This window comes from Watersipora subatra, chromosome 6, assembly GCF_963576615.1.
Source record: "Watersipora subatra chromosome 6, tzWatSuba1.1, whole genome shotgun sequence".
Taxonomy (NCBI): Eukaryota; Metazoa; Bryozoa; class Gymnolaemata; order Cheilostomatida; family Watersiporidae; genus Watersipora; species Watersipora subatra.
The window spans coordinates 59,250,069-59,275,587 of NC_088713.1; the positions used below are offsets into that span (position 1 = coordinate 59,250,069).

The 25,519-nt window shown below is 33.6% G+C and overlaps 1 protein-coding gene across 1 annotated transcript in view; it reads left to right on the top strand.

Annotated features, from left to right (window-relative positions):
- Positions 1 to 344: 344 nt before the first annotated feature.
- Positions 345 to 25,519, top strand: part of LOC137398962 (MAM and LDL-receptor class A domain-containing protein 1-like) — a 30,027-nt gene continuing 4,852 nt past the window's right edge. Inside the window, exons 1-10 of the mRNA XM_068085128.1 lie at positions 345 to 454; positions 9,243 to 9,338; positions 10,528 to 10,796; positions 13,084 to 13,230; positions 13,799 to 13,883; positions 17,050 to 17,247; positions 18,368 to 18,556; positions 20,730 to 20,852; positions 22,132 to 22,388; positions 24,792 to 24,885. Of these exons, the coding sequence (XP_067941229.1) occupies positions 388 to 454; positions 9,243 to 9,338; positions 10,528 to 10,796; positions 13,084 to 13,230; positions 13,799 to 13,883; positions 17,050 to 17,247; positions 18,368 to 18,556; positions 20,730 to 20,852; positions 22,132 to 22,388; positions 24,792 to 24,885 (1,525 nt within the window). The 5' untranslated portion in view covers positions 345 to 387. The remainder of the gene's footprint in view (positions 455 to 9,242; positions 9,339 to 10,527; positions 10,797 to 13,083; positions 13,231 to 13,798; positions 13,884 to 17,049; positions 17,248 to 18,367; positions 18,557 to 20,729; positions 20,853 to 22,131; positions 22,389 to 24,791; positions 24,886 to 25,519) is intronic.

Genomic DNA, 25,519 nt, shown 5'->3' on the forward strand with positions numbered 1-25,519 from the left:
ATAGACCAACGCTCTAACACTTTCGCCAAACAACTGCCGTACGGGAATACTTGTGTGGAGAGTTATTAGTACTTATTACACCTGAAAACCTGTCACATCATATCGGACTGCTAGGGGACCATAACATACAAAGTAAATAGGTCATATAGCCTATTAATATGAAATGAATGATCAAGTCCTGCTATTGGTCAGTTCAACTGTGTCAAATAGTTTCAACTAACCAGCCAGTGCGACTCTTATTTTAGTGTTTCTATAAACGAGATGAAACGAAGTCACTCACACAGTATTCTAATGTAAACACACGTTTATGAGAGCAGACAACTCTAACTAACGGTCATTGCTTCTTTAGAATACCAACCTGATTTTCTGACGAAGAATTTCTGAGTAATGATGATCCAAAAGCTCACAGACCTAGAAAGAGCAACTCTGCTTTTCTTCTTGTTCCAGAGTTTAGGTATGTGTCAATGTCTATGTTTAGACACTAGTAAAAGTAGTCTCCTCTTAACAATAGAGTTACGTTCTAAAGAACCCGTCGTTAAGCGGTTCCGGCGTTAAATGACCCGCTTTTAAGCCTCCCTTGCATATGTATAGACAATTTATACAGTACTTCACCTTATTTGCTCTTTTCACCTTATTCGTTCTCGGTTTTCTATTGATTTTTTTATAATAAGTGTCAGCTTTTAACAAGTACAGTGATGTTTTCGTCGTTTTACGAAACTATGCACGGTGGCTATAACGACGATATTGTCATTGTTAAAGCCATATTTTTGTAATAAAAAGTATCATTGGTTAACGGCGTGTGTCTGTTTACATTTCTATTCAACAAAACATTCAGTATAATAGCATTTACAAAAATAATATGTTTGAAGAGCATCATCGCAGTAAATGTTTGTTTTACCTGCTTGCTTTTGTGCAACTTTTACGACTAATTTTATATCATAGCAACTTCCAGACAAATCTGCGATCGAGTATCAAGTGTAAACACACATATACAAGTATTTTTAACGCAAAAAATATACTCAATAAACAGAACTTGTGCAATTTGTGCTAAACCAAAGAAACCGGACAAAAGATACAAAGGAAGCTGAATCTCAAACTGGTGTCCTGGTTGTGGTATGAGACTCTGCAAGGGAAAATGCTTCCGAAATATCATTCATGACTAGCATTGTCATAGCATGTTTTTATTTTTAAATAACATCTTATTCTGTGTCTATGTTTACAAAACATATCTATGTAAATAGATAAATTAATCAACATTGGTTATTAGCTTTTTTTAAATCCATTTTTTAAAATGAATTAATTTGCCCATGGTAGGCTAAAATAGTCTTAAAAATTGCATGCAAAAGGGCTAAATTTTAACATTTTCTTGTTCACTTAGCTTTTGCAGGAGAAAGTAAAAAGCTACCGTAGAGTACCTTGCAATAGATGTTATGTATTTTTGCCTATTGTTTATGTTTACTTTATTTACATTTTTATTTAGCATTTGTAACATAGATCTTTTATTATATTATATTTAAAATATTTATATATTTGTATATTATAATATTAAATTATTTTTATTATTTTTTGCATTTAGCACTTGTATGTACTATATATATTTTGTATTATATCAAAAATATTAATGTAATTATATATTATGATGCTATACTATTTTTGTTATTCTCTTCATTTAGCATTTGTATGTACTATCGTTCCTTTTCATAATGTTTCGACTCCAGCAGATATTAGTCTCCACCTGATACTGTCCATGTATAAAAACAATGCCTTGACTATCGTACATGTGTAATATCTATACACTATAGGCGACTTTAATGCTTTTAAAAAATATTTTTCTTTTTTATTTATTTTTAGTTTAGGCATTTTTTACAATTTTAACATGATATCGTAACTCCGATTAATTGTTAAGTAAGCACTAGCTGTCGGTCTATTTGGTGACACGTATAAGCGGTATTCATTAGACAGACCAGTTATAATTATGCTGCTGTTTTATAAAACACTCAGAGGTGTATCAACTAACATTCCTAATTAATCTTCTGGTTAGAAAAGAAGTTGATGGTACAGACATCTATTAGATTTTAAAATAACCCTGCGAATGATACAGCCATTGTTACTGTAATGGTAAAAAGGCATTGTGGGTCGGTATCTTATAACTTCTTTTCTATGACAATTGTAGTCTGGCTTTTTACTTCTTCCAAGAAATTTAGCTTTTATATTTATTTAAGATAATAAGATCAAATATATTTTTGGAAATTTTTGGCAAAACTGCTTTAACACTTACAGGGACACAGCGAGGGCCATTTTTATTTTTCAACATTTTATCTTATGGTAGTTTGGCCATTTCTGAGTTAGGCCCGTTCTGAGTTTAGCCATTTCTGAGTTTGGCCATTTCTGAGTTTGGCCATTTCTGAGTTTGACCATTTCTGAGTTTGGTCATTTCTGAGATTGGCCATTCCTGAGTTGCACCATGAGTATATTCAAGAATATTCTCACCTGATACAGTAATAAAGTGGTTATTGACAGAGCATCATATACCATGAGTCAATAACCTAAACACAAACATTCATGTAATTACGAAGGAGAAAAGGTAATTATGTAATTATGGGGAGAAAGTAGGAAATGCAAACATGAAAATTTATTGACATAAATTGGGATTTTCTCGGCACAACTTTTACTGTCAATCCTAAAAACAAATTTTTGTCAATAACAGGTTTAAAAATCAATTTCATCATTGCTTCTACACAATATTTCAGTATTATCAGTTCAGTATTATCAAACATCCAATTGGTCCCATTGATTTATGTTTGTGTCTATCTATTCTAAAAGAAAAGTATAGCGTGTCACTCATAAATTTTATACAGAACTTTTACTATAATAAGAGCTGTGTCCGTCCGCAGCTACTCTTATAGGTTTGGAAAAAATACTGCATCGTACGGTCATCAAACATGGACCTTCAGCTTAACAGCCAGGCGTGCTACCAAATGCACGCTTAGCCACCTTGCTGCACCTTAGAATAATTGTGCACATAGTTAATACATCTGATGATCTCTCCCAGCAAACGAGACTGCCAGGTAGTAGTATTAATAATAACAACCATCTTGTTACATTGTAGAATAATTGTATACATAGTTATTGCATATGATGGCCTCTCACAGCACACTAGACTACCAGGGTACTAGTGTTAATAATAACAACCATCTTGTTACATAGTGGAATAATTGTATACATAGTTATTACACATGATGATCTCTCACAGCACACAAGACTACCAAAGTACTAGTGTTAATAATAACAACAATTTTGTTACATAGTGGAATAATTGTGCACATATTTAATACATCTGATAATCTCTCACAGTACACAAGACTGCCAGGTAGTAGTATTAATAATAACAACCATCTTGTTACATAGTGGAATAATTGTACACATAGTTATTACACATGATGATCTCTCACAGTACACTAGACTACCAGGGTACTAGTATTAATAATAACAACCATCTTGTTACATTGTGGAATAATTGTACACATAGTTATTACACATGATGATCTCTCACAGCACACTAGACTACCAAAGTACTAGTGTTAATAATAACAACCATCTTGTTACATAGTGGAACAATTGTGCACATATTTAATACATCTGATAATCTCTCACAGTACACAAGACTGCCAGGTAGTAGTATTAATAATAACAACCATCTTGTTACATAGTGGAATAATTGTACACATAGTTATTACATATGATGATCTCTCACAGCACACTAGACTACCAAAGTACTAGTGTTAATAATAACAACTATCTTGTTACATAGTGGAATAATTGTGCACATATTTAATACATCTGATAATCTCTCATGGCGCACTATTCTGTCTGGGTACTAGTTATAGTGAAACCGAATTTGAATGGAAACTTTTTGCATTTTCATCTTCAAACAATCTGTAACCAATTCTGATGGAGAAGCTGACCTCTGACCTCTAAACCTTTTCATTCTTGTATTACTACTTTTTAATCATTTTATTAATTTAATCTAAATCCTTTATTATCAGCTTTAGGCTCGCCCTGCGGAAAGGAGATGCTCTGATTTGATTAGCATAGAGAAAGCCTTTACTTTCAGTTAGGACTTTTGACACACTTGTGTTTGACCTTATAAGACTGAAAAGAGATTAGAAGTTTGTCAAAATTTATGTTTTAAATTTATGCTACCTGATATGGACATTTATGGTCAGACTATAAATGTCTGTAATGCTGATGAGCTATCTGTGTCATTAGATATTTGCATATAAAACATATAAACATATATATCTGTCATATAAAACAGCGTTTATGCGAATAAAGCTTTTTCGATATAAATAATTTTAATTGACTGTACTTTATTATGTTTTTGTCTCATGATCTAATTATCTTTTGAACGGCACTAAACGGTGATACAAAACAGTTCATATCTAACTTTGAACTCTCACTCTAAGGTAATAATTGAAGATCTAAGGACAAACACAAAGTGATGAGTCTAAAGTTTAAGGCAGGTTTACACTATATTACCGTATGTTGGTGTTAATCACACAATGCTTTGGTAACCGTATGTGATAACAATGTTCCCGCTGATGTAAACCCATCTGTGTTTATATCAGTGAAATGTCCGCAGCATAGCGTTCCCATTGTATAATGTGGTCATGAAAATGATGGAATGCTAGTCTCGCAGTCCCTGTCATAAATAAATATGAATCAAGTAATCCGCAACGACCAGAGATAAACAGTACACAGGCTGTCGTAAATGCTCAGCAAACTGTGGAGAAAGTTGGACAGCTGCAATCTTTCCCAAAGTATCCGTATTCTGTCCGATGCCTTTGGTTTACAGGGCTCATAATCGACGAAAAATTGCCGAAAGGACGGTGTCAATGTATGGCAACATAGTGTGAACCAGCCTTACTCTAGTATCTTGTATATTTCCAGTGACTACCATCAATAGCTTCCTCTGATTGGGTAATTTATTTACCAAGGATTTGGCGTCGGTGCGCTTTCAAGCGCTTCAGTAACACGTATACGCTGAAGGTAGGGATTCTGTCAAAACAGTTAGTCTGTAGCAATACGTTATAAGTTGATAAAGTTCCTTGAGAGGAAACACTCGCCCAATGAGAGCTGTTTTGTTGAAATGCCCAAATATGGGCATAAAGCAAAAAATGCATGAGTATTTTTAATCGCGGCCATTATTTCTACTTTTAAAAAATATCAGTGAATCGATAAACAGACTCGTGTTGAGAATATTATAATTTTTATTATAACTTCGATTGTAATGGATTTTATTGCATTACATGATATTATATTATACAACAACATATTATATATTTTCCTGTAACTTTGTATAATAATATAGTACTGTATACTATTATGCTACATATTATTTTATTATATTATGTTAGACCACAATATAATAAAATATAAAATCATAATTAAAAACCAATTAAACAATAATGAAACCATATTAGCACGGCTGGCATCTCACATAATGTGTGCAATTACTCAGCTGTGTTCTAAGCAGTTGACTAGAGTTCGAATCCTCCGAGATGCAATAGTTTTTTACAACTTCAAACCGTGGCTTTGTACAGACGGATGTTGCGCTTATTATAGTAAAGACTATATTATATCACAATGTGTTTTCCAATTTATATAAACCTTAATGTTTGTCTGTCTGTCTGGACATCTTTCTGTCCAGCTATAGCGATAACCTTTTAATTAAGAATGAGAAATCCGCTGCGTGCTGGGTTTGAGCTCACAACCTGCAGTTTTGTGAACATCTATTTATTTAATACACTACACTGTCCAACTGGCTACACCATAGACTAAATTAGGCACATACTTGAAATAGATGCCAATCTTTCATGACTTCAAGTTAAACACTGCAGCTATTGCTATGCGTAAAGCCATATTAGAAAAAGAATGCATGCTCATAAGTGAAGAATAAATGCTTAAACTCACAGCCAACAAAACTATTGCAATTAGTATAGATCTGTAGTAGGTATTGCAGCCGGTCCGGTACGAATTACACAGAAATATACACAGTAAACAGAAACAAACACAGTAAACAGAAACAAACACAGTAAACAGAAATAATCACTTTACACAGAAATAAACCAACACCTTCATTTAAAAGTTAGAATGTTGCATGTTGTATTTGTTGAGTAAAAGTAAATTTTCTGTACAAAAACTTATTTTATTACTCATGTGACGTTGGCCAATCAGCTAGTCATATATGGACGTGTCCATAAATAATAATTTGACATGTAGAGTTTTTTGATGCCGCTACACATGCACATTCACTCCCATTATAAAATTCTTTGAATTAATTGATGCAGTATTTCTTGGCTTTCAGATAATATAAAATTTACCGCTTTCAAAATAGTAGTTCTAGAGCTATGAATTGCAACATGCGTAAATGATTGAACATTTGTAATTGTAATGTACATTGTGATGACATTTGTAATGTCCCATCATTTATGCATGTTGCAATTCATAGCTCCAGAACTACTACTTTGAAAGCAGTAAATTTTATATTATCTGAAAGCCAAGAAAGTACTGCATCAATTTATTCAAAGAAATTTATAATGGGAGTAAATGTGCAAGTTTAGTGGCATCAAATAACTGTAAATGTCAAATTATTATTTATGGACACACCCATATATTTCTTTTGGCTAGTTAAGGAATCGTTTCACTTTTGTTTACCTAAGTAAACCCAAGCGTATGCTAGAACTATTACAAGAGATTGGCAGCTCCTGCAGTGGTTAAAGTTGTGGCACACCGTAGACGAGCATTTAATTTACCAGCATGCTGCTGCTGCTCGCTACCCTTTACTAACCTCAATATGATCGAATACTTATCAAGGTTCAGTTTACCAATAAAATGTCTCTACCACCTTCGCTATTCCAGGCATAGTGGTCTGATGAAAAGTTGAGTCACCTCATGTTTGGAAATGACAGCTGCTTTATCACTTCCTGTGGTTGTCGAGCTCTGCTTTCAGTTTAAATCGTTTTAACTATACATTATATCATATGATGTGTTTAAATCTTTGCACAATATATGAATATTCTAATATTTTCAATCATATGAATATTCAAGGTTCTTTATTGTTTTTGTTTAAAAAGGAATTTAAGTCAATTATTTTGCTTTGAGAACATGTGTTCAAATGAAATATGAATAAAAAATCTGTTGTGAATTAAGCTGCTAAAATTACCGCAAGCCAGTGAATCATCAAAACACTAATAGAAAATAGAAATACAAGAACTTTGACGCGTGGACAACTCCTATTGGCTTCTTCTTTATCGAGAGAAAAACTCATTTACTGATGAAATATGTGAATGACATATAAACTTTATGCCAATATTTGTTGATTTGCATATAAATAAATGCAATAAATATTTGATTTGATGAATCATTTACATATAAACAAGGTAAAAAAGTGGTGTGACTTTGTACATATGGCGATTGGCCAACAACAGTATTACACTTTTTACACTTCAGGTCATGTGACCTTTTATTGTTTAACTGTTCATCACTTTTGTTTTGCTTTTTAGGTGTTGTCAGCTCTCTAGTTTTAGCGATAGAAAATTATGTACGTTATGATAGAACATTAAGATAGTGCATTATGTTGTGTTGTCTAGTTAGTAAACGAGTCTTTCAATCTATCAACTGTGTCAATTAGACTAGATTTTTAACTCTCAGTCTATACTGTACGCTTTGTAAAGGTAGTAGTCTTGTACTTAAAACCGTAACAGAGCAGATTTCTGATAAATTCTGCTCTCATGATTAATCCAATGTTTTCAGTTCAGAGTGGACAACTCCTAAAAAAAGAAAAGGAGTGGCTAAAGACAAGATAGATGTTACAATTTTATTTGTATTACATCATATAAGAACATTATTAGTTAATCCTTTTCTGCAGCTTTTTAAAATGTTTCTATGTCAAGGGAATTAGCCAAGTGCTTGAGATGAAAACTAACCTGTTGACCAATCAAATGCATGCAGCTATTCCTTAACAATACTGTTTATAGCTAGTGGAAAGTCTCAGTTACAAAACGAAAGGAAGGTGCTCAAACTTCCTACCAAACAGATTAGTTCTGCACTTGAACAGGAAATAAGTGTTTTATTTTTTATTTGAGTATCATCCACTAGGTTTTGTTTTTATTAGTAAATACAAATCACATAAACCATAATTATAATTTAAGTTTTCTTTTGTTTCATGGTCTAGTTTGTTTTAAACAACATTGACCAATGACAATAAAGCTCATATATGTTCAACAATAACAAAAATAAATATATATATTTACATGTTATATAAATATTATATATATTATACAATGGGGTATTCTATATTACCGTACTTTTCGGATTATAAACCGCACCCCTATATAAGCCGCATCTGCTTTATTTTCCAAAAAATGATAATTAAACAATATATAGGCCGCACCTTTGTATAGGCCGCAGAACTCAGGATGGTGCTTTTTAGGGCGGCAGCAACCTTGCTGTTTAAAACAAAACAGTGCCTAACGGCACTGTTTCGTATTAACCGCCGCTTTTTAACCTAGTGCCTAACGGAACACTGTCGTTAGGCATTGTTTCGTTTTTTGTCATATTGTTTTGTATTTGTCATCGCTAGAGGCACGCTAACCGTAAATTATGGTTAATGAGCCCTAGCGGTCAAAGAAAGAGCCACAGAATAACCGCACCCTTATATAAGCCGTATGGCTCAAATCATCAGAAAAAAGTAGCGGCTAATAGTTTGAAAAGTATGGTATTATTATTTACATCATTTTGTGATTATTATCAATTATATAATATATTATTATATTAGTATTATATATATTATATAATTATTATATCTATTTATCAATAACAAAATTATTCTAACAATCAGTATTTTTGTTAAAAAACCAGTTTTTCCGATTATATAATATTATTATATTATTATATCATTTAAAATTATATAATTTAAAATTATATAAAAAATATAAATTATATAATATTTTTTCAATTGTGATTCACAAAATAAATACTCAGTAAATCAAGCTACCGGGAAGTCATAAGTTTTGGATTCTAACAGGAGCACCTGCTGAATGTTTGTCATATAAAACTAGTAATACTACCTTAACTCTAAAAAGAGACTAAGAAATCTTTTGAACATAAAAGGTCAACAGGAACTTAAGGCTTTAGCACTACCACATGGTTATTGTTTTCTATTATTCTTCTTTTTGAAGTGTCTGCGACACATAGGCTAATATTCGACTGCACATTTGATGATGGAGATTGGTGTGCTTTCAACAGTGTCTCTAACAGTTCCGGCTGGTCTCTGGGTAAGCAGACCTTTGACCTTCGGTTGTAAAGTTCAGTCAGGTTTCATTAGCTTAGTAAAAGAGCTGATTCCCTTAGAGGAGTGTAGACTAGTGTATTATTATGGTAAAGTTCAGGATGAACAAAGTTGAAAACCTGTTTGCTTTGTATTACATTTTAGACTCGCAATGTTTCCATGAAAAGCATGATCCGCAAATTTGAGCCAATCCGCAAGTTAACCGCATCATGGAAACGGCATGAATCCGCAAGCTAAAGCCTCGTTCTGCAAGCACCGGCAAACACCGACAGCACCGCAGAGCACCGCAGGTCTATCAGCCGTGAATTGTGAACCTACGCGTCGAGTACTGCTGAGTATCGCCAGTAGTTGCCCGTGGTCAACGCAAGAGATCAGTGCTGTTCAACTTTTGCAAAGAGCTGCATGCAAGACCTTCTAAAATGCACTGTACAGGTGAAAATCAGCATTTTCGAAATGGCATGGCGAGTGAAGATTTTTTATGTGATTATTAGCAATGCAGCTTTATGTGAACAGATGCCGCCTAGCGTCGCAAGTGTTTTTCTGGGCAAGATTACCGCCGGGGTCTCGCAATCAATATGGAAACCAGGCTTAAACGAGTATTGCGCTTCGCAAATCTTTATCGAAACCATCGTGCTTGCAAATGATGGATTCGGCACTTTCGAACAATGCGCATTAAAATATCGCTGGCTATTTCATTCTAACTATTTTCATGCTTCAGTCATTTTTATTTTGATTTGAGCAGTCTCAATGTGCCAATGTTCTGAAAGAACGGTTGCCGCTAAGCTTAAGGCGTGGTCACACGAGCACCGAACCGACGTAGGATCGGTTCGGCTCGGAGGCTGGTTCGGTTCGTGGCAGATGTCTCACGACATCCGAAGTCACTTGCTTCCTAGATACCATACGTATAGAGACAAGACACTGTTTCATCGGTAGTTTTAATGTATTTGAGTTAAATATTTCTATTGTAGACAAAAAAATTTGAGGAACAATTATAAATTGTTGAAAATTTTAATTATAAAATGTGTTTGAAAATGCTGTTAAACTAAATTATAGCAAACTCCATGCAAGATATAATTCTTTTTTGAACTAAAAGAGCTGTATTATTGAACAAATAACAACTGCTCACTGTTTTCAACTTTTCCCCTCACTGTTAATGTTTTGCTACTGTTCTATAGAGAATGGTGAGTTGGTGCTCTCCACGTCCGACGGAGAGGCAACAAATTTGTCTAACGCCTTCTTCACGAAAAGCTCCTTCAAAAATGGCAAATACTGTTTAAAGATGGAGCACAGGATAGCAGACGATGTGAGACTCGTCGTGCTCGCAAAGGAAAGAAATGGCACTAAAACAGTAGTACAATGGGACTCTGATGATGAAGCCACTAGCAGCTCGCGCTGGATCAAGTTTTCGCAACTCCTTGTAGTAGATGAGCTAAAGGAGTTCTTTGTAAGTTTTGTTGCTTGGCGTGTGACTGATTAGATACTTGAGAGTGGAATTTTTTATTTCAGTTAAATCTAGGGTTTGTTCTGCGCTGCGCATAGGAATAATCCTACAAAAAATAATAAACAAAATAAATATGCGAAAATATAAATTGATTGGGCATACTTGAACACCACACAAAATGTAGAATATACATAAACATGCAGATGCATATATAGTATATATATACTATATTATATATAATAAATATTACATAATATCGATATGAATATATATATTATATATAAGTAGTTGGTTATCTTATGCTTATATTTAAACTAGCTGTGCTACCCGGTGTTGCCCGGGTAATAAAAATCAGCTTTTAAACAATGAGAAGTAATGAGAGTTGCCTGTCCCACTTGCTATTAGCCTGGTACAATGCCCATGAAAAGTTTGATTAAACTTAATAATGAGAGCCGACAGCTTTTTGCGACGTTATGCTATGACCCTGCGTCGTACGTGAAGCCATTGGGTATTTGCTCCCATATAGCGACATATATCAGCTGGCGAAAAAAGCAATCTCTGTGGCCTAAATGATATGGTGCCGGACTTGCAATTGGGAGGATCTAAGATCAAATCTTCTTTGTTGGTAATTCTTTAATCCAAAATTATCTATAGCTAAAAATCTATAGCTGGAATGCATACAAATATACATATGATGATGACAGACATACTTTGAGAAATATATATATACATGTAGAAGTAGTTTTATGACTGAACATAAATAAAATAAAGTTATATTCTAAGCTATAAAAACTGCACTAATGATAATGAGTAGAGAAATTGTTTAGACTAAAATTTATCTGGAAAGTCGAGGTTTTCTTCACCACGAATCTGTTTCGCAGTGTCCCTTGTCAGATGGTTTTGTTTAAACAATGACACTTGACCAGCAATAGGGTAGAATAGATTTGTAGTGTGGAAAAATTTGATTGTGCAAATAAGTGTTAATCTATATGCATATACATTGTCCGCATATTTAAAATGCAAATACTACGATTACCAACTATCATTCAAATGCCAAATAATATAAAAATTGATGAATGAAAATATAACAATAATAAATAAATAGATAATAGTAAATAAATATATAACAATAATAAATAAATAGATAATAGTAAATAAATATATAACAATAATAAATAAATAGATGATAGTAAATAAATATATAACAATAATAAATAAATAGATAATAGTAAAAAAATGTATAACAATAATAAATAAATAGATAATAGTAAATAAATATATAACAATAATAAATAAATAGATAATAGTAAATAAATATATAACAATAGTAAATAAATAGATAATAGTAAATAAATATATAACAATAATAAATAAATTGATAATAGTAAATAAATATATAACAATAATAAATAAATAAATAGATAATAGTAAATAAATATATAATAATAAATAAATAGATAATAGTAAATAAATTTATAATAATAATAAATAAAATAATGATAAAAAAGTTTGTATATCAAAATATTGGTAAAACACAGACATAAAAATTATATTACTTATGGAGAACATCCACATGAACGTAACCATGGTTACTAAAATCTAGCTCTAGTATTGCAAAGTAACAAAGGTAGTTACTAGAGATTCTAGCAAAAAATAATGTTAAAAAATCAACAACAAAAAATCATACACTGTTTTTATTCTGAATCTCTGTGAGAGGCTTTGGATATAGCTCAGGAGCTACTGTAGTTGGGTATAGCTCAGGAGCTACTGTAGTTGGATGCCCATCCTAACATTACCAATAGTCCTTGTGTGACTCAACCACCTACTCCTCATAAGTCAGGACCATAACTTAAACAAGAGCAAAACAATAAAATAAAAATGATTTAAAACTAAGCTTGTACAATCTCAGTAGTCTAAGACTCATGTGATTGACCTTGACATGGTTCTTAAAATTATTATTTTGGTAATAATCAACACAATGAACCAGAAGCCAAGAAACTAATTTAAAAAACCTGATCCTGTGAAATATTGATAAATATCGCTATTGTACTTTTAATATCATCCATTTTTTAAAAGATCAAGTATATTTCAGTCAAAAAAATTAGATATATATCACTCTATGCCTTTTACCCACAACACTTTTGGGGAAAAAATTTTTTTTCAAAAATCAAAGAATGTTTATTTTAGCAATCTCTAACCAAAAGACTCTTAAAATAACTCGGTTGTGGCCTTTGGCCATTGCCAATTTGCACAAATGCTGTTTAGCTCTATGGCTGCTATATAATTGCAGCTAGGGTTCAGAGGCTATGAGCCAGCAAACTTTGTTGGCAGATCCATCAGACTGACCAGAATTCACTTATATGAAGGCAGCTGCAGAGCGACAGGACTTTTAGAGAAGTGTGAATTCTACAGCAACCTCTGCCAGTTCACCCAGCAGGTAAGTTCACCCAACAGGCAAAGGCTGGTTTACACCATATCACCCTGTTATCTTAGTATCATAAGTTAAAGATGTTATCAATTTATCAGAATGTATAGAATCATTTAGCATTTGTGATTGTTTGTTTTATGTTTGAGGTGATCTGACTGCCGAGATGTTTCAAGATTAACTTTGACAAAAATTGATGTCGATTAAAATACTCAGATTCAATCAAAAGTACGATTATGTTGTGTATAGTTGCACTTCAGCAAAAAGATTGAAAATTGCAAATTGAGCAGAATATTCAAAATCAGTAACAAAAGAAATTCGCAAGCTCAAAACTTGTGACATCATTTCGTCACAATTTTCTGTCTCAGCGTTTTAACTGCAATCAAGTTTTGTCATTTTTAATCTTAAAACATTCTAACAGGCAGATCACATCAAACATCAAAAACGATCACAAAAGATAGAAAAACACTGATACTTTCTGATAAAATCTGGTGATAAGTTGTAGCATGTAGCACTTTCATTGCTCATCAGGAGGGTATTTGATGAGTTTTGTTATTCACTTATCCCTTCTACTGAACAGAGTGATGGAAGTGGGATGAGATGGAGTTCAACTACAGGCATCGGCAGCAGAAATTCAGGTCCAACTGATGATCACACAGATAATGGTGGGTATAAACATTCATTATCTTTCGAAAGATTGGGTGATTCTAATTAAGATGCTTTTAATTAGCTATCCTTCACTTTTCACGGCTCTGGGGCCAGTCACAGTAACTGAAAATTCACACAGTCTATATAAATCTGAATGTTTGTAATTCAGTGTGTTTAACTTTAAATCTAGTTATTAACAACTAGGAATGAAAGATTCAAGATTCGGTTCGCACTGGATTTGATCTTGGAACCTCCTGACAATTAGGTGATATCCTTACTAATTGAGCTACGGGAGATGCAATTATTCATTAAGCGATATGAGTTGTTATTTCAGCTATAATACGCACAGCACTCTAGATTACGCAACCAACGCTTTAAGCTTGTTCTTACGGCTCTGATTAGTAAGTTTAGCAACACGGATAGTAGTGTACTCATATTAGTCACTGGCGATGTGCCAGGTTAATCGCAATTGGCAGGCAACTACATTACCTGTCACTGTTTATAAGCTGTTTTTAATACCCCTGCAACATCGGACATTCAGCTCGTCTTTACTATAGTAAGTGTGGCGTCCGTCAGTCTGTCTGTCCAAAGTCACGCTAAGAGCATTAAAAAAAAATTATCTCGCTTGGGAGTTGAACTTGGATTCTCCGTTTTACACATCAGCAGGCTGACCGCTGCACTACTTGGCTCCTGTAAAGGTATTCACATACTAATGCTTGGCTCGAGTACTTCTTGGCCTACGGGTTTTTCGGGTATCGGGTTTTATGTCTAAAATTTCCAAACATCAGACATATTTTAAAATTTACAATGCAATTATAATTCTCTTCAATTTATTTATTGTTTTTTAATATTTTCTAACGACCGATATTCGTGCTCACACCATTAACCCTTGGAAGTTTGAACCCCAACTGTCAGTTTTCAGGTATGGCGAAGGGTGTGTCAGAATCTCTATCGGCCGGAATTCCGGCATTCACAAGGCTTTGTTTACAAAAGCCGTTTTTAAGTAACAGCGTAAATCAATCAATTTAATTTTTGCACAAGATATTAGTCCAGAAATTTTGCTCTCTTTGTAACAGTTTTCAAATATCTTTAACTACTTCCTTCGTTTTACTAACAAACTTTATTTGAACGATATGACAAAAAAATTGCCACGACTTGTTTGTTAGTAAGTTATGAATGATTGTGATGCAAATAAAAAACTTTATAATACTAATTACAATTTTCCAGTATATTTTGAGTCATAAAATAATGATGAACATGTGCTCAATGGATATGATGCTATTGTAAATGTTTTTACGATTTTTTTAAAATCGTACAAACTTATAGTTTGACCCCAAATAATGATAAAGTACTGTTTTTTTCTGTTTGATGACATCTGCTGTGGGTGGCCCGACTTTTTTACTAGTGTTTTACCAAATACCATTGTACTATGGGCACATTCAGATATATATAACAAAAGTTTAAAAATTTCGGATCGTTGGACAGATTGCCCAATGTTACTGGCACGCATTGACAAAAAAGGCTAGTGTTCAAAGGGTTAACAGGCGGGTTATTAAACAGTGTCTAGGAAGCAGGGCAAAATAGACCGAGTTTTTGTCCACTCTACTCGACGGATCCGTGTAATAAAACCCGAACTCGCAAGTCAAACCTAGTCACTCGAAAAAACCTCTATTACCCGATGCTCGAGAGAAGATAAACCCATGAGTCCAACGCGGGGCCCAACACTTGTACATACCGATTACTCATGACGATCTCTCACAGTGTGTAGAACTTCCAGGCTTACTACTAGAGACTAATTTTTAAAGTTAATTTTTGATTGATTTTTTTTAAGCATTTTCCTGTTTTTCTTACATTTATTAGACGAGTTTGAGAGTGGTGATGAAAGGTGTAAATAGCAGGAAATTAGCGAACTCTGACGGCGGCTAATATAATTATGCGTCTGGGCAAGAATATAAAAGAGATTTATGTATTTTATTTTAATTTGCTTGTAGCAAATTAAATAATAAATGATGAATAAATAAATAATAAATAAATAATAAATAAGCTTTAATAACATACTAAACATTATATCATAATATACTTCGCGCATTCAATAAAACCATGTCTATTGTCTATAAGCGTCTAATCATCATTGTAATGTGGTCGTTTTGAGCACTGATATCTCAAAACCTACCGTAAAAATTCGTTTAATTTTTTAACCCAAGCTCGAAAGAGAGCATATAATCTTCTGATAAACATGAAGAGCCTTTTGGTCACCTGTGATAGTTGACAAATGCTGCAGAAATTGTCCGCGCCATTTGGCAGGAAGTATGAGTCACATGATCAGATTACGACTAGATGATTAGATCTGGCTAAAACGAAACTGTAAAGTAGCGAGCATCCACAATGTATATTTGATACAGTCTTTTCGGTAGAACCCGAAGTGGTTGTCATAAACTAGTGCTACGAGACGTTTTATAGTGAGCCTTCAATTGGCCTTTCATCTCATCTGAGAACATCACGTGTCAAAACAATAAATAAAATGTTGGCGTATCTCACCGAAATAACATATTCTGAACTATGGCGTTTTTGTGATGTCTGCGATTAACTTTTCGTTTTTGAGCTTTTAAAAGCTTGTAATCACATTTCCACATATTTTGCACTGACAACACAACAGAGTAAGACACGATGAACCTTTTGATACCAAATAAATGTTATGTGAATTTTGTTGCAAGTCAACCCAAGTTAAGGGAGCACACACCTTCAATGTCAATTTAAATCGATTTTTTTACATTTTAATCTACAGAAATTTGCATGTTACAAAGAACAACAAATTGTACATTAAAAATAAAAAACCTATAATAGACATCTTATACATTTCTGAAAAAAACCAAAAAAAAATGATACCTTTACGGCCAACTATTGACCCTTGTTATTCAAATCGAATATGAGAACTTGCACTGACTTGATGCTTTACATTATGTGCAACTTTTTATGTAATGAAAAAATGGAAACTTGTGTAAAAAAAATTGTTACCCAAAAAATTTTACACGAAAATTCTTTTGTGAAAATCTTTTTTTACAAAGTGAAATTTTATATTTGTCCGAGCCCATCCTTTGAGTAAGCAATAATAATTTAGTCATTATCTGCACCTTCTGCGTCAAAGAACAGTTCTCTTAATGCTATGATTTTTTTCCGTTACAGATAATGGCTACTATGCATCTACAGATGGCTCAGGCTACAACAAAGGAGATAAATCCTCATTGATCTCTCCATGGTACTATGTGCCATCCAGCCTTTGTGTAAAGCTATGGTATTACATGTACGGATCAGGTGTGGGAGAGCTCAACATTTATGTTACTTCTGAAAATGGAGAAACTACAAAGATATGGACCAGAAAAGGTAAAATCCCTCTTTATTTTCCAGTACCAAGGTATTTGTGTACTAAGAACGCTTGAATTCTTTCAAAATTATGATAGCTTTGCTATGGTATATGATTCTACAATAGCATCGAGTATGAAAAGCCTCATAAACTGTGAGTGTGAGTGCCTCCTTAACTCACCGTTGTTAACATAGCCTCAAATCTTTATTAATTTGATTAAATATTAAAAGTGTTGTTTAGGATTTGTCTACTCAACTTTCTAATAATAGACATGGTTATAGAAGACAACTCCAGGCTTATAGGTATAGGTGGGTGTTAGTAAGTAGTGCCCATATGACAACTATGATATGACATGATGTAATATAGTTTTATGTTAGAATTTTAATTAAATAATTCGTAATATAAAATTATTGTAGCTGAAAATAGAAACACATACACATAATACAAAATTTAAAAGGTTCATCTGTTTCATGAGACACACATGAGGCAGAGGTCTGTACAATTCACTTTAGTTCAGTTTAATCAAAAACAGAATTCATAATAGTAATAATAATGATGCGTAGCGATAATTATAAAAAAATTAGTGAACTTGATTAAGAATTAAAATTAGTTAAATCAAATGTATTTAAAATTCGTTTTAATTTCAATTAAGAGTGGTGTTTGCCTTTTCGTTTGTCCGTCCTAGTCGAAGCCATAGTTGAGGTTGGAAAAAGTATTACAGCACAAGGGATTCCAACTCCCAATTTTCAACATTGTGAACTGACGTTCTAACTACTGTGCCATTCAACCTCCCACTGGATATTGCAATAACTAGTATGCTGGCAGTCCATTATGAGGATGACAGGTGTAATAAATATGTGCACAATTGTTCATAGATATGGTAGCAAATACCCTGGTTCGATTCCTGTGCAGTGCATTCTTTTTTCCTCTCAGCGAGGCTACCGACAGATGGATTTGGCCTTTACTATAGTAAAGATTGTACTAACAGTTATTACACCCGTAATTATAAAATGCTCAAGACATGGATAGGAACACAATGCATACCCTGACCGAAGAAGCAGTTGTCCTCCCTTAGGTTCCTGTGAAGTTCTTGGTTGTGAGCGTACAAGAGTGCAACTACAAACATAATTATTGTTTTAGGGGATCAGAAGGACAAATGGTTGAGAGGAGCAATAACTTATCCTGTCCCGGAGGATACAGGCCAGTTGTATGGATATCAGGTTACTATAGAGACCGTGCAAGGAGAGACCGAAGCAGCAAATAGTGGCAGTATTTCAATAGATGACTATCAGGTGGACCATTGTAATGTCGCTTCTACCATAAAAACAAGTAAGTTTTGATGTTGTCTGTATTATTTGTTAGTTACAGGGGCTTGTATCAAAATTCATGTTTTTAAGTATGTGACTAAGTATTCCCACAGCTTCAAGGGTTGGCTACCTACCCACCCGGTTTTAGTGGCGAGAGAGACATGAAGGTTGAGCAGATTAATTATAGCTATTACATCAAATGAAATAGTTGGTCGTCAGACAATCACTGAGCATAAACGGTAGCACACAGTTTTTAATTGACTTTAATGTCATTTTTATTTATTATTTATTTTATTATTTATTTATTATTTTATGTCATTTACAAATTGCTTGTTGATTCAAAATGTTGATTATTATTTTCCAAATTCTTTATTGTTTTATTAATAAACTAGCTGTGCTACCCGGCGTTGCTCGGGTAATAAAAAAGTCTAGACAGAAACTTTCAAACTTCATACCATGAGAAAAGTGTTTTGTATAGTTGGAATAAATTAAGAGAAAAATGAAAACAACTGTAAAGATTTTAAAACTTTGTCAAACAACTGTAACTTTCAAGCTATTAGCATGGCACATTGCCAATGGAAAATTGCAGTAAGCTGCTAGGCTTCTAATGACGGTACTCCATGACATTGCGTCAGTATTGTTGTCCAGCTGCAGTTATTCTAATAATAGCTATAGTCAGAATGCAGATAGACATACGACATACGGACATACTTTGAGAAATATATATAGATTTCTTTACGAGATTCTTTTTAACAAAACTTTTGCAGCATCTGTTGTTTATTGCCTAACATTTATTGTCTACCCTTTATCGTCTCTCAAGTAAAACGTTAGATTCTCCGTAAAATGACCTTCTAATAACATATAGTTTTTATATAATCTGAATGTGTTTCTTTTTTATTTTGTTTTGAGGACACTTTGTTTCCTTCAAAACAAGGAGATGTGAGAGATTTCATTCACATCAGCCGTAGAGAGCTTGTCAATAAAAATGAATAGGGAAACGCTGGGTTGGAGTCAAGTATTTTCTGAAGTTTTATGTAATATGTTGGAACATGTCTAAACATGCTTGAACATGTATAAACATGCCGTAATATGTTTAAACATGCCTGAACATGTCTACACTTGTCTAAACATGTCTGAACATGTATAAACATGCCTGAACATGTGTCTAAACATGCCTTAACATGACTAAACATGCCTGAACATGTTTAAATATGTCTAACCATGTCTGAACATTAAGTTGTTAAGTTGTTGGTGATGATAAGTATTGATTGTATTAAATTTGTGATGTTAGTAAAATAACGTTTTATTACTAAGGTGTATCTGTATATAACAAAAATTGTGTTAAAGCCATCATTATTATTATTATTAAATTATTATTCATGTAATTTAAATAAAAAAATGACCCCTATGATTTTTAAAAAAAAAAACAAAAACAATACTTTTTCAAATTATAAAATAATCATATAATCTGTTCGAAATGGATGTGAGTAGAGAATCGTAAGTGTGATGCAAAAGCAAGTTGCTAAAAAAGAGAACAAATTCATAAAATTTTATGAATAATGAACAGCAAACAGTTTATGCATACAAATATATTTGAAATCAAAATATATAACTTTCAGGGACTTCTACCTAACATGAATAAATTTGCTCCCTAAGCGAGTCATACGTCTATTCAAACTTTTATATACACACAAGTTGCAGAAGATATTTTTAACTGCAATATTTTCACCTAAAAAAACGTGTTTTTATCAAAAAGGTCAAGGCCAACTTAAAAGTGCTAGACTTTGCATATATTCTATCAATATAAGAAGATGCCAACTGAACCAGTTGACGAGTGTGCTTGACATCACTGTTTTAGGGTTAGCAACCATAGTGGCCTTTGTTGTAAAGTTGCAACAACTTTGAGTTGTCTACACATTATTGTTTGCAGCATTGAGTACTGTTGTATGGCACTTCCTTCAAGGCTTGCTGTAGAACTGCAAGTGTTTTAACAAATCTTAATCTGAAGACATCGCATTACAGCCTTGAGGGAGATAACGCCATAGTTTTGTAAAACAACCAACAGAATTTAATGTGACTTGAAACTAAGATGAGTCAGCCAATCAAATGATAAATTGAAGGCTAGTAATGTACTAGTTTCAGCAACTCAAAGCAATATTCGGCAAACTTGTAAATCAGGCAATGTGATGTTGCAGTAAACTGTGCATTTGACTCCAACTTCTGTCTCTGGACTAGATCCCCTTCAACAAAGACTCCCTCTTTCACTTGGAACAGGAAAAACAGCAATTCAGATGATACTGATTCTATTCTAGGTCAAGGTGAGTTAAGGTGCAGTGGGCAAGGCGGGACTCATAGGTCTCTCTGGTTCTCATCACATAGCTTTAAAGTTTGAGGTCTGCAATCTTGGTTCGCCAAGTCTTTCCGTTCCATTACAACCTAAAAATTGAAGATATTGGAAGTGCTTGGGTATCACAAAGTTTGAAGCCGTGTTAAATGTTCTATGGCTCATTTGGTTAGTAGAGTGAACAACTTTTAAATTAGCCTGCCATATTTTCAATAATTATAAAAAACCATCTAGAGTCCAGTTTGTCCCTTTTGTTATGACATCGGCTATTGCATTCAAGTTTGTGGTGCTCCACATCTTTATTGACATATATTTCACTTGTATTTGCTCATCGTTGTTAGAATGAAACTGCAAATATAGCCTTAGATACATTGGTATATACGCCTCAAATGATACAAAGATGAACTTACACAAACGTGTGTTAGATTTTATTAGAATGTATTAATATTTTCTATCATTTGCAATATTTTTTGGTGATTAAGGTGATAAGACTGCCAGATATCTCAAAAATAACATTAACAAAACTTGATTTCAGTTAGAACACTCAAATAAAATGTACATGCGAAGTGATATCACTAACTACTATTATTGTAATGGTTGATACCTGCTTTTGAAGACAGCACGGCGCGTCTCGATATCGGCAGTCTCTTTTCAATTATAAATGTCATAATTGCACTTTTTCTGGATCTGGACATTTTAACAGCGATCAAACTTGATCAGTTGAAAGTTGGTAAGATGAAGATTTTTGCTGAGCTGTTTTACATGTCCGACCTTGTGCTGATGTGTGACATCTTGACCTTGTGCTGATGTGTGACACGTGACATCTGACCTTGACATCTTGACTTTGTGCTGGTGTTTGACACGTGACATCTGACCTTGTCATCTTGACCTTGTGCTGGTGTGTGACACGTGACATCTGACCTTGACATCTTGACCTTGTGCTGGTGTGTGACACATGACATCTGACCTTGACATCTTGACCTTGTGCTGGTGTGTGATACGTGACATCTGACCTTGACATTTTGACCTTGTGCTGGTATGTGACATATGACATCTGACCTTGACATCTTGACCTTGTGCTGGTGTGTGATACGTGACATCTGACTGCCAGAATGTTTCAAGATTAAAATGATAAATATTCGGATTCTCTTTTATAAAATCTTCTAAAATTTTGTTCAGGTTCATCTTTAATATGAAGGGGCTATCTTCTCCTTGCTGTCCATTTACTGTGACTGACACAACTGCTGTTATAGAATCGTGTGCCTTTGTGCGGCACGACAATTCAGAGTCCCGAACTACGGAACTAGTGTCAAACGCAGTCTTTGAGTCATTCTGCATGACTTTCTACTACAAGCTGGTGGTAGACTCGGAGGACTCTGAGCTTACCATTGCTGTTGAAGATGAGAAATATGGAGGCAGAAGAATCATCTGGAGGGTCGGTGGCAAGCAGTCTACAGAGTGGCAGAAAGCAAGGGTTCCAGTCATCCTGGAAACTAATTCCCAATATGCGGTATAGTTAACCCAAAACATTATAATCTTAATTTATTTATATATAATAATATATCACAATATAACATAACATGCTATGATAGGACATAATATAATGAAATATTGCATCATGTTATATAATATGGTTATATACAAAAAGATTTGATTAAATGGTATATAATGTAATTTTGCTATATATCATAAAACAACTATGTATATTATAATAATATAGTATGATATAATAAAATAAGAAACACAATGTCATTACACGGTATAATACAGTACAATCCATTGTAATATAGCATGATGTTATGCCATATAATATATTATTTCATAATATGGTTTACATATAAAAAATTCAATTAAATAGACAATAATGTAATAATTATTAAATAAATTAAATATAACTATTTAATTAATAATACAATATTTATATAATTATGTCATATAATATATAATGATTTCGGTTGAAAATAGAAACACAGACAATACAAAATTTTAAAAGCTCCTCAGTTGCATCAGACACATGAGACAGGTTCTGTACCAGTTATTTTGGTTTAGTTTAATGAGAAACAGAATTCACTAAAGTAATAGCAATGATACTTAGTAACAGATATAAAAGTTAATTAAAAGCTCAAAATTGTTAAATCAATTTTGGAGAGGGTGGCTGGGCCATCAGACCCCGCCACCCTCTCAAAACCCAACAATTCTCTCCACACCCACTCATTCACTCTAAACATAACTATTCTCTCCAAGCGCACCAAATTTCTTCAGAACCAACAATTTGCTCCAGAAACAACAATTCTGTAAAACCCACACAATTTACTTAAAGGTTGACTTGCAACAAAATTCACATTACCGTTATTTGATATGAAAAAATTCACCATGTCTTACTCTGTTGTGTTGTAGGTGCAAATATGTGGAAAGGTGATTACAAGCTCTTCAAAGCTCAAAAACGAACAGCAAATCGCAGCCACACGAGACCGCCGTAGTTTGGATTCCCGTTTCAAATAGGCTCAAATGTGATGTAGTAGTGAGAGATAGTTGCTGTTTGCACTTTCTTGCAACCTTCTTCGTCGAAATATTTTCACAAATATACTTCACGCATTCAATAAAACTATGTCTATTGTTCTTACGCGTCTATTTTATCGTCATTATAATGCTGTCACTTTTAGCACTGATATCTTATAACTTACCGTAAAAAATCGTTAAACTTTTTAACCTTAGCTCGAAGGAGTACATATCATTGTCTGATAATCATGACGAGCCTGTTGGTCACCTGTGATAATCGAAAAGGGCTGCAAAAATTATTTGCTAAGTAGTGGGTCACATGATCAGAGAACGACTTGACGATTGAATAATGCCGAAATAAAACTGTAAAGTAGCGAGCATCTATATTCGATACGGGGTCTTCGGTAAAACCCAAAGTGTTTGTCATAAACTAGTACTACGATAAGTTTTATATGTATTGAGCTTTTTATTGGCCTTTCAATTCACGTGAGAACATACGTGACAAGACGATGACAAAATTTTGTGGTTACATCATCGAAATAAAGAGATTCTAATCTACGGCCGATTTTCATTTTTGAGCTTTTAAGAGCTTGTAATCACATTTCCACATATTTGACACTTACAACACAGCAGAGTAAGACATGGTGAATCTTTTGATACCAAATAACTGTAATGTGAATTTTGTTGCAAGTCAACCTTTAGACCCAGCGACTTTCTAGACCTATCTGGGTTGGAAAGTTTTAGAGTTGCTTATTTCATTTACATTGTAAAACACGAACAAACCACTTTTTAGACTCACAACTTATTCTTACGCTTATAATAGATAAAATTGCTGAAGTAGGAAAAGGTAAAGTAACTAAATATTATCTCACTATCGATTTGTATAATTGAATTATTTGTTTACTTTATTGTGTTTTGGTTTGTTGTAAAGACTGTTGAAAAAAATATAAAAAATGATGTGTAGTGGTATTCCATAACGCTATTATGATTAATCAATCAAATAATAGTCACCCCCATGACTTCTAGCCACAAGCTAAATTTAGAATTTTGTGTTTTTTCAAGACTTCACACTTAGGGTGAAATTTTGAAAAAATAAAACCCAATATACTTTTTTATTCTCGACTAAATGTATCAGCTAATCAAGTGGCTACAACTGTCTAGTTTTGTGGCAGCACTATATTGGTAAACACATATCATGACAGCACTATTGGTAAACAAACTGCTTCAATTATGAGCCAACTGATAATATAAGCTATATATTGACCTAACGGAAGCTCTGGGTGTTGCTTTTCATTCATGTTCATAGTAAATGACTAGCTCACTACATAGGCCCTTCCCTTTGACAAACAACAAATAATTAGCTAGTTATGTGAGCGCTCGGTTTGATATGAAGGCAGCTTTTTATGACTTACAGATTAGGATAAAGGCAAGCTACAGTGATGAGATTAGGAAATCCATCATTGCAGTGGACGATATTTCAGCCTTTGAGTACACAGACAAGTGCCTGAGTAAGTCGAGAGTGTTTGGTGTATGACCCATATCTTTGAGTTATCATATCTTGACCCATATCTTTGAGTTATTATATCTTGACCCATATCTTTGAGTTCTCATATCTTGACTCATATCTTTGAGTTCTTCGCTAAAGTGTCTAGTCTATTTTTTACAAGATGTTTTGTGGCTCAGCGTAATAAGTAGAGCAAACTTTTTATTGACCTCAAAATCAGAAAAATTGAAATTATTGTTTTGGGAAATTGACTTACCCAAAAAACCTTGAATTATTTTTTGTTTCAAGTAAGTAATATGTACTCTTTCGTTATCATGAGCCACATGGCAGGCTCGGCAAAGGGTTTACATATGGTCTAGAGCCAAGTGATGCAGCTTTAGTGGGCATCATACAAAATGTTTCTGATAAGTGAGTAGTTGATTAATTAGCCTATCATATCTCTATTTACATGAAACTATGATTCGTATAAACTGGGCCAATAAAACATACATGTATGTTTCCAGCCCACCCTGAGTGTAGCTTAACTTTGCAAAGGTTAATTTTCTATAGCAATTTCTTCTTCGCGAAGACTAGCCGTGTCAAACTCATTACAGCTATGGAGGTTTTACTAGTTTTAAATCGATTTACTTTGGGTGATG